Genomic DNA, 11195 nt, shown 5'->3' on the forward strand with positions numbered 1-11195 from the left:
TGGTGGTGGTGGTGGTGGTAGTGATGCACAATACCACCTGCCTCTAAATCCCCGCAGCATCAGGTCCCTCCCCAGGAAGGGCTCCCATGATAGAGATTTAAGAATGAGAGTCACTTCTGTTTCCCATAATATTCTTTTTTCTCTCTTTAATTTCCCCCATTTTAAAACATTTCCTTTCATGAAACATGATCATTGCACATATTTAGACAATCCACTGCAATGTTTTGATATATGCATAATATTATAAATTCAATATTCAATCATTCAAGAGATGATGCTTATCTATCTTCTCACGTATCATTTCTTTGTGATGAGAGCATTCAAAACTCCTTCTTCTTGACTTTCTTAGTTGGAGTTTTATTGCTCTGAAGAGACACCATGTTCATGGCAACTCTTATAAAGGAAAACACTAAATTCTGGCTAGCTGGCAATTCAGAGGTTTAGTCTATAATCATCATGATGGGTAGCATGCAAGCAGACACAGTGCTGGAGAAGGAGCTGGGAGTTCTAGATCCTGATCCATAGGCAGCAGACTGAGACGTACTTCCTCCAACAAGGCCACACCTACTCCAACAAGACCACACCTCCTAATAGTGCCACTCCCTATGAACCAAGCATTCAAACACATGGGGGCCATTCCTATTCAAACCACTACATGGACTTTGAAATATACAGTGCATTGCTGATACCTTTAGCCAATATGGTGTGCAGAACAGCAGGCTTCTTTCTTCTAAATGCAATTTAATTTCTACCTTCTTTAAATTCCTCATTCTCCCCAGTGTCCTACTCCCTTCCTGGCTAACACAACGGATACTGAAAGATCCACTTCTTGCCTCTTGCTTGTCAGAGGAAATTGAAGCTATCAGACAAGATCCCTAAACAAACACTAGGAATGATTTTCTGGTCACATAAAATAGTAGGCCCTAATTATTTAAATCTTCATTTATAAAGATATTGTAAGTGTCTACTAGTATAGCTTTCCCTTCAAATTCATGTTAAGCAGCCAATGATACATAGTATAGTTTTCCCTTCAAATTCATATTAAGCAACCAATGATACAAAGGGAATAAAAGCTACAATGATAAATGTCTTCAGATCATCTTCTTCATTGAGTTTATGGGAGAGAAGATAACACAGAAACACAGTACTGCAATACAATTTATTAATCTCTTCTGCAGCTATAAAATGGGATGCTGTGGGAGGAGAGGGAATGGATGCTTAGGCCATTATTCTGGCTAACAGAGCCTTTGCTCACTGTACAGTTAGCCAAAGCATGAGGAAAACAAGAGCAGAGTGCAAAGAGCTGTCCACACACAGGTGTGGCTGGAGCATCAGCTTGGTGTGATCTGTCACCCTGTCAGTCACTCCTCTTGACGTGTTGTATGTACTGACTCATAGTGCTCTCAACAAACCAGAAGCAACCAATACTATTATCACCCTTACATTATAGACAAATAAAGAGAAGTACTTAGAAGTTAAGTAAATTGCCCAGATCATATAACTAGTGAGCGCAGTTTTGAGTCTGTCCTCTGAGACAAGATCAGAGACAGGGAGTCTGACGGGAACTGAGGATGCTTTCTGTGTGCTTCAACAGTGGCTGGAGGAATAAAAGATACACTCTAATGATATTTTGGGAGTGAACTGCATAAGCTTTGAGTCTAAAGAATAAGCAAGAGTGAAGGATGAAAACCTCATGTCAGAGTTGCTTAAGGTGGGCATGAATGCATTCGTCCTCAAATATGCTTCATTTAAGGCATTTATCGGCACCTAGTTTGGTATTTGAGTATGTGGTTAAGTGGGAAAGATGGGGTTTAAGATTATAATTTAGGGTTGTCAACATGCAAATAGTAAAATGAGGAAAACTAGGGAAGTCTAATGTCCCAGTGAGAAGCTCAGTGAGGTCAAGACAGAAACTTAGGGCAGAACTCTCTTCAGTAGACAGAAGGGAAGGGGAGGAAAGGGGAGTTAGGAAAGGGTCAATGGTGTGCTGAGAGTTTAGAGGAATGTGGGATTATAGAAGCAGAAGACAAGATCATTTACAGCATTAATCAGCACTGAGACGTGGCCACATGAGCAAAGCAACATCAGCCTAGAAACGTGTGCAAAATGAGGGGCAAGAGAGAGGGTAGGTAGATCAGTTGACTTTGTTCTCCCAGCTGGGAGACAACAGAAGGAAAGGATCTGACTGAAGTGATGGGTGAGAAAATAATGAAGGAACGAGGAGCCCCAAATTCTTATGAAAATGGTGGGCACAATGGGAAACAGCAGTTGGCTTATCGGGCATTGACCTTGAACAGGAGTAGATTTTGAATTGGGGAAACTGATGTTTTGTGGGGGCAGAAACGGAGCATTCGGGAGGTGGCAAAGTAAGATCTCAGAGTGGATGGAAGAAGGGCAAGCAGGTCAACAGACGGCAAAAAGGAAAAACTCAAAGCAAGGTGATAAGACGATTTGTGTAAAGACTTAAAGGTGAAAGAGCCCGGGAGGAAAGAGGAAGAAGGCAACCTGGTGAGAGAAATGTCAGAAATATGATAAATAAATTAAAATAAAGCTTTGGATTCTTGGTCTGGCCCATTTGCGGAAGTCCCATTTGAGTCTCCGATGATTTTTCTCTCCTCCTCAGACATTCCGCATCGCACCCCCCATGTGCATCACGAAGCAGGAAGTGGACTTTGCATTTGAAGTATTTCGCACTGCCTTAATTCAACACATGGAGAGAAGATCTAAGTAGATTCCTACGAAAGAAGAGCCCTGAGCCTCAAGACTTTCTCAGCTATGTGCAGGGAGGAATGCAAAGAATGTTGAAACCACACTTAGTAGATGAAAAGCTACAGTTCTCCATAGTAACTGTAAAAGACCCGTGGACACTGGTCATAACTGTCAGTGAAGCCCCTCTTCTCCTAAGAATCCCATCCTTCAGGGACAGTGCTGCTGTGGGACAATGGTCTTGTACCCTGTAAAGATTTCTCACTTGTACTGGCTTAATAAAGTGCTGATTGGCCAGTAGCCAGGCAGGAAGTATAGGTGGGGTGACTAGAACAGGAGAATTCTGGGAAGAAAAAATGTTCAGTCTGCAGTCGTCACCCAGACATAGAGGAAACAAGATGAAAACGCCTCACTGACAAGAGGTACCAAGCCACATGGCTAATACAGACAAGAATTATAGGTTAATGTATGATATTAGAGTTAATACAAAGCCTGAGTTAATAGGCCAACCAGTTTATAATTATTATAGACCTCTGTGTGTTTCTTTGGGACCGAATGGCTGCAGGACTGGGCTGGACAGAAACCTCAGTCAACAAAACAGTATCTATCCCTGGCTCACAGAATAAGTCCTAATTTGTGTAGATTAGCCTGTGTTGTTTTCCATTGCATTTACTAGTTTGTAAATGAATACAAGGCTTGTATGTTGCCAAGGAATCCTGAAGGAAAACCTTTCTATGCTAACACCTCTGGGGAAGCATGTTTTCATCCTTCAAGCTTCCTGTCACACTGGAAATGCTGCCTCTCGTGATGGGATTTCTCAATTCATACCAGGCATCTGGGAGCCATGAAAATAAAGCCTGGTCACTATGCTATATCTGGAAAGTGGTTGAAAGCTGAGTGGTTGGTACTGTCAATGAATTACTGACCACAAACCTTGGAGCCATCCTATCTCAGGGTTTCTTGACTTATAAAATAACAAATTCATGTGCTTCTTAAGACTTTAACTATTTTCCATTATTTCAGCCTGAGGGCATCTTGGAAATAATGCAGAAAATACCTTAGGGTGACAGCTGCACTCCAAACTCCCTAGAAATACCTATCAGAGCTTATTTTTCCTCTCTGTTATCACGCCATCATCTCATCTTCATCTAAACCCTTATTTCTACTATTGTTCTACTAGTGCAAATGCATACATAATTCTCCAAACTCTAGTCATTAGCATATACAGTCATACATATTCTTTCCCATAGGTGTTATCTGAGTCTTAGAAGTGGCAACAACGCGTTTTTTAATTTGATATACTCATCGAGATGTACTCAACAGTAAGCACCATATAATTACCATAAATGAGAAAATATACTACTTACAAAAAGTAACCATGAAAACAGATCAAACAAGGCTTGAGTATCCAGACTATAAGGATAGGAGCTAATCCTAGTTTGATTGCTAGAGAAATAAAGGTTGTTATTATGATGATGTTGTTAGTTTCGGGTTGGAACATTCATGTCACACAAATACAGGGACTTCTGTTGTATTGCCCACATGTGTTAGTGGGCACTTAAGTTCTAGTCCTGGATAGGCAGAGAAGAGAATCCCTGGGACTCAATCTCCAGTCAACCAAGCCAAATTGGCAAATCCCAAAACAGTAAGAGGTCCTGTCTCAAAGAGCAAGGTGGAGAGCCCTAAGGAATAATACCCCAGGCTGACCTTTGGCTCCTTCGCTCACTTGCGTGCGCGTGCACGCACGCGCGCGCACACACACACACACACACACACACACACAAAGTTAGTTAATCCTGTTCCTAGGAGATACCATTTACAAATGATTGCAGCCCAAGAATTCCTTTAAAAGAACATTAGAGTATATGAAGCCTATTAAAATAATACTTGCAAACCAACTGAGACCCTGGCCTAAACAAAAGTCAAAGGACATCTGAAAGAACTAACTCAATCACCATGTGATTGGATGTATATTTAAAAATATGTCCCAGTTTGAAGCCGTGTCCTGATTGTCTTGTTTTTCTGTGATGTCTCTTCTAACACATCCTACATCTTGCTACCAGATTTATGTCCAACCGGCATTGACTTAAACATAGCATTCCCTAGTGCAAAGCCTCCTACCTCCTCCATAGTGTCCCTCAGACAAAGTGAAAACCACTTAACATGGAACTCTATGCTCTTTCAAAATCCAAGAAGAGCAAATACCAGAAATGTTCAATCTGACACTACAGAAAGCTTTCGGGGGAAATTCCACTCCAAGACCCCTCCTCCATTTTTCTCCAAAACCTGCTGCATCTCAGAAAGCCATCCAAATGATACACCTCTCCCAGAGATGCTCAAGACCACTCCCACAGGGTATTTAAGCTGCCCCCCAGAAAACAGACACATGATATCGTTTTCTGGTCTTCCTTTCCCATCTCCACTCTGAGGGGCTGGAGAGCCATCCAGGAGCATTGTATTCATTATACCTGGGCTTTTTCTAATTTCGTTTGATTTGGTCTGATTTGGATTGTTGCATTGGTGGAGAGGCTTGACAGAGTGCAGAAAAACTTTTCAGGAAGGCCATTGGATTAAAAGAGCAAAGAATTTGCATTCTCGGCTTGGTTCTTCTGCTTAATGTGCTATAAATGACTTTGAAGAAGCCTTTTAACCTTTCTTAGCCCAGTTTCTTCCTAAGCGTATTAACTTACCATTGTTATCTTCAGAAGTTACCTCAGGAGTGAAGTGAATCAGTGGATATAAAACTCTGAACTGACGAACGCTGCAAAAGAGAAATTCCTTCCCTTCGCCCTATATTTCCCCTCTCCTTCACTAGTAATGTTTCTCCAGGAAGAGTTTCTGTGTCCTGTTTATACTCCCTTTCCTCCCAGCCAACACCAGTCACCAGGGTCTGTTGGACTTCCCACACCAAGGGTCTCTTTCTTGCCACCATTCTTTGGAAACAGCCTTATGAATAGATCACATAGCTGACTTTCTTATGGCTAAAAATATCTCCTTGGTGGCGCACGCCTTTAATCCCAGCACTCGGGAGGCAGAGACAGGCAGATCTCTGTGAGTTCGAGGCCAGCCTGGTCTACAAAGGGAGTTCCAGGACAGGAACCAAAAGCTACGGATATATATATCCTTCACAAGTTGTTTATCCTAACCAGCTTCTTGCATAATTCCTTTCCAGGATTCTGAAATATGGTTCTTGTTCTTCAAATGGTTCTTTTCTTGTTTCTTCTCTAGAGAGATCTCAACCTGATAATCATGTCCTGGCCTCAGGTGGCTTCCTCAGTCTCTTTCCTAGACAGACCTCCACTTGGTGATCATGTCCTGAGTCATGATCTCTACTGCCGTGCTGTATTCTCTCCTTGTAAACAACATATCCATGTCTGAAACGTTGAAGTATTTTAACTGCGCTGATGACTTTTAAATCCCATAATGTTCTCTGAGCTCCAACTCCAAGATGACAGCTTTCTGGATTCTTCCACTTGGAAACCACAAGAACATTATAAATTCTAAGTCTCTCTCTTCTGTCAAACCTTGTTTATTAGTAGTCTCCTTTTCAACTTGGGTTCCTAATTTAGGTCTTCAATTTTTCTTTCTCCAAGTTATCCTTTAGCTCTTTGAATGATTAAATTTCATCAATGCTTTCTCCAATATAACTTTTTCTACATGACACATTTATGTCAAAATTGTCCTTAATTTGGGCAGTCATATTTGCTGAACAATGTAATCTACCTCTTAACTGGTACACCTGGGTTAGGGTAGACTTTTGTCCTTGCTTTTCCTCTGGGGGCCGCCCTTCATTTTTCAATACTGTGAAGCATGATTGGTAGTGAAGATGAATTTCTGGACAGCTAGAGTGATGAGCTGAAGCTTCAAAGCCCTCCCCTATCTATCTCTATACCAGTAATAAAGATACTCACTCAACTCGTGAACAGTTTATGTCTCTTGTCTCTCAAAGCTTTTGAAAGCTCCCTTCTATTTGTGGAATAAAGTCCAAACTCCTTTTGTTTTCTTTTCTTTCTTTCCCTTTTTCTTTTTGTTTTTTGAGACAGAGTTTCTCTGTGTAGCTCTGGTTGTCCTAGAACTTGGCCATGTAGATCAGACTGGCCTCAAACTCACAGAGACCCACCTGCCTCTGCCTCCAAAGTACTAGGACTAAAGGCGTGAGCCACCACCACCCAACCAAACTCCTACTGAACAGCTTTCCACACACTTGCGTGAAACCATCTTATTGCTTTATCTCCACCATTCCTATTGTATCATGAAACATAACCTGGGGTCTGTGTTCACTGAAATGCCCTTTCCCCCCTCTTCTTCAGTGGAAAATATGGGATCAGAGAGCTCAGACAAGAAAGTAATGCTTCCCTCCTATCCCTAACACTACTTTTCCAAGTGAAAAGAGGGCGCTATTGAAAATAAAATATGGTAGCCTTTAGATATAAGTAGAATTTGAAGACAAAACAATGAAACTCACTTTAAGGCCAAGAGCAATAACAAATCTGTTTTTTTTTTTCCTCAGACTGGGACCCCTACAAGTTACAGAATAATATATAATATGCATGATTTTTATCCCTCCCATTTTCTGGGCAGGGGGGTTGAAGGATCTAGTCATTCAGATAAAGTCATGGAGTACATTCCTTGTGGCTTTCTGAACCCCACAGAATGATGTATATACTTCTCAGTATACTCTAAGAATCTCCCACTTCCACTTACAAGGAATCATTTTTTATTACCTTTTGTTTTGTTATTTTGTTTTGCTTTGGTTTTTGTTGTTTTGATAGAACAGAACACTTGAGACTAGACAGTTTATAAAGAAAAGAAGCCAACTTGAGTTCACAGTGCTTGAGAATGGAAAACACAAGGTCAGGAAGCTTATGTGATGGAGATGTCTTCAAATCACAGAGAAAAGAAAGAGGCACTTGATGTACATAGAAGAGAAAACAGACGAGTAGAATTTACTTTATCACGATGGCAGTAATTAACCCAGCCTGGGAAGAAAACAGCCTCACAAGACAAAAGCGGTTATCCATTCATGGCGGTTCACCCCTCATGGCCCAACCTCTGCCACAATGGAGACAAAACATTCAAATCCTAACACAAAGCCAACAATGCCATTCCAAAAGGTATCCAGGTGCTGGGCTCTATGTCCAGGCTTTACTGGGTGCATGGATCTACCCTGGGCCAGGAGAAAATGTAACTCTTTCTTGAGAAGAGATGAAGGTGCCCACACATCACAGGCCTGGAGCAGGAAGGGCATGACTTGGTGCTTGAGAGCATGAATGGCCGACCATTCCTCTTCCTGGTTTATAAACACGAAGGCATCTTTCTTTGTTCCATTTGGAGTCGTGGGCAGGAGTTTAGCACCACCATGTTTCTCCCTTCCATTTTCTGCTCTACCCACAGGACGTGGGATACAAGCCAGCTTGCATAAGACAAGCGCTTACCCTCTTGCCAACTCTTTTTATCCTTTTCCTGTTAAAACAGCCTTAAGTGAAGATAACAAATACTTGGCTCAAGTAAACTTCTTTCCACGGGTGAAACTGATTGATGGTTAAGCATGTGATTAGAATACACTGGTAAAATCTTAGCAACTGTTTTAAATAGTTGGAATACGAATCCATTCAAAAAGGAGTAAGGTTTTAAAATCACACCAAGTTTGGGTTATAGCATTAATGATCAGAATTATTGTGAAACAACATCTACAAACAGGTGACAAAATAATAAACTGCACTCCTGTTTGGAGAGTAAAAATCCCATTTGTAGATCAGTGCAGCACTTAGCTTTCCAGTACATATGCTTCTCAGTATTCTTAGGGGATTGTCTCCAGGGCCTTCTGCAGATGCAAACATGAGGACACCTGTTCTATACAGTCTAGAGAATGAATAACTTTATTAAATATATAGCAAGTAAAAATGAAAAAATATCAAGCAGCACATAAATAGAAGCAGCAAACAGATAGCAAAATAGATTCTTATGGCATCCATCAGAGATGATGGGAAGAGCCTGATTCAAAGAGCAAACAGAAGCAGCAGCATCAAACCATGGGCTCACGGTAAGTCAAACTGTCTGGGGAAGTTGAGGCAGGCAGCTGGAGTTTCTGACTGAGCTCTTTATGAACGAACTTGCAACTTCTCTTTCCCCCAAGAGGCATTTCTATGCTCATAGAATAAACAATGGTAATCTGTGCTGGAAACAATTTACCTTTTAACTGTTCTTTTTTATTGTTTTTATAGAGCTATACATTTTGTCTGTTCCCCTCTCTTCCTCCCCTCTCCCATTCTACCCTCTCTCATGGCCCCCATGCTCCCAATTTACTCAGGAGAACTTGTCTATTACTCCTTCCTATGTAAAATCCTCTTTTTTTTTTATCTAGGTTCTCTAGGATTATAGACTATAGGCTGGTTTTTCTTTGCTTTATAACTAAAAGCTACTCATGAGAAAATACATATTATATTTGTCTTTCTGGAACTGGGTTACATCACTCAATATGTTTTTTTTTCTAGATCCATCCATTTGCCTGCAAATTTCAAGATGTCATTATTTTTCAGCGCTGATTAGTACTCCATTGTGTAAATGTACCACATTTTCTTTACCCATTCCTTGGTTGAGGGTTCCAGGTTCTGGCTACTATGAATAATGCTGCTATGAATATAGTTGAGCACATGCCCTTGCAGTAGCACAGACACTGAGAGCAACAATTAATAAATGGGACCTCCTGACATTGAGAGCTTCTGTAAAGCAAAGGACATAGTCAACAAGACAAAAAGGCCAGCCTACATAATGAGAAAAGATCTTTATCAACCCCACATCAGACAGAGGACTGATACCCAAAATATACAAAAAACTCAAGAAACTTGACATCAAAATAACAAAAAATCTAATCCTAAACAGAGAACCCTCAACAGACAAATGTCAAATGACCGAAAGACACTTAAGCATTAAGGAAATGCTCAACATCCTTAGCCATCAGAGAAATGCAAATAAAAACACCTCTGAGATTCCATCTTACACCATAATGGCCAGGATTAAAAACACTGATGACAGCTTATGCTGGAGAGAATGTGGGGTAGGGGGAATACTCCTCCATTTCTGGTAGGAGTGCAAACTTGTACAGCTGCTTTAGAAATCAGTATGGCAATTTCTCAGAAAATTAGGAAACAATCTACTGCAAGACCTAGCAATACCACTTTTGGGTATATACCCAAAGGATGCTCAATCATACCTTTTAGCTGTTCTTAAGGATACAATGTATTCAACATCCTTAGCTGTTGGCTGTTTTTTTTCCACCCACCATTACAGAGCAAGGGGCAAGCCTGACCCAGGGCAGGAAGTTTATAGGACTCTTGTTAAACATGTTTGAGTCTGAGACAAAGGAAGGCCTCTGCTTTGATGACGTAAGCAACGTATGACAACTTCCCAACATAATGTATATTATGACGCATGAGTCCTTTTTCTAAACAGGCATGCATAGAATTTGTATATATCCTTCAAACATACAACTTAAATCACAACTCGGTTTTTTATAATACATAATATACCATGAATTTTAGTATTGCTTATGGAATCATTACAAATAATATGTATCTGTCTGTGATGGCTACTTTGGTTTTAACTGAAACCCAAAAAGGACTGGGAACACCTGTGAGGGATTTTTGCTTAGATAGATCATTCAGCCTTTAACAGCTGAGCCATCTCTCCAGTCCTGAAAGATTCACTTCTAATATGGATCTTTGAGTCGGGAAACCATACCTTTAATCCAGATCTTTTGGGATGCAGAGACCCACCTCCAATCTGGGCCACACCTTCTGCTGGAATCCTATATAAAAAACATGGAAGAGGAAAGCCTCCTTTGTTTGCTCGCTCTTGGCCTTGCTAGCAAGTCCATTCCTTCACTGTCATTAAAGTCTGCCTCTTCATGATTCCAGCATATACTGACGACCAGCTGAGGTATTCAGCATCATAGACTGAATAACTACTGGAGTCTCAGACCTTCCATTAATAGGCAGACTTTGTTGCATTAGCTGCACTACAGTTTGTAAGCCATTCTAATATATATATTCTATATATAATTATAATATATATATTCTTTCTATAAGTCCTGTTACTCTAGAAAAGTCTGACTAACAAAATGCCCACTCCAGAAAGATTTTTCCAGATGCATTTGGTCTACAGTTGGCTAAATTCATAAATGAGGAACGCCAGAACCTGGCTGGGAAGCCAACTGCAACCCACATTATCATTAGAAGACATCTGTGAACTTTAGGAGGGTTAGATTTCTCAGGCATCCTGAAATCATACTCAGAACTCACCTTTTCTGCAAAGAGCAACACAAGATGATAGAAAGCATTTGCCTCTTCATCATCAAAGTGTCACCAAAAAAGAATCACAAGCATCACTTGCCAGTAGCTTTGAATGACTGCTGGGCCATAAGAAGTTTACGCTTGCCGGGCGATGGTGGCACACGCCTTTAATCCCAGCACTCGGGAGGCAGAGGCAGG

The 11195-nt window shown here is 40.9% G+C and overlaps 1 protein-coding gene across 2 annotated transcripts in view; it reads left to right on the forward strand.

Moving 5' to 3' along the window:
* The window catches only part of Agxt2 (alanine--glyoxylate aminotransferase 2), a 43740-nt gene extending 40765 nt beyond the window's left edge, over positions 1-2975 (forward strand). For both annotated transcript variants that reach the window (XM_005356624.2, XM_005356625.2), the window contains exon 14: positions 2624-2975. In XM_005356624.2, the coding sequence (XP_005356681.1) occupies positions 2624-2731 (108 nt within the window). In that variant the 3' untranslated portion in view covers positions 2732-2975. The remainder of the gene's footprint in view (positions 1-2623) is intronic.
* The last annotated feature ends 8220 nt before the right edge of the window (positions 2976-11195 follow it).

This window comes from Microtus ochrogaster, chromosome 19, assembly GCF_000317375.1.
Source record: "Microtus ochrogaster isolate Prairie Vole_2 chromosome 19, MicOch1.0, whole genome shotgun sequence".
Taxonomy (NCBI): domain Eukaryota; kingdom Metazoa; phylum Chordata; class Mammalia; order Rodentia; family Cricetidae; genus Microtus; species Microtus ochrogaster.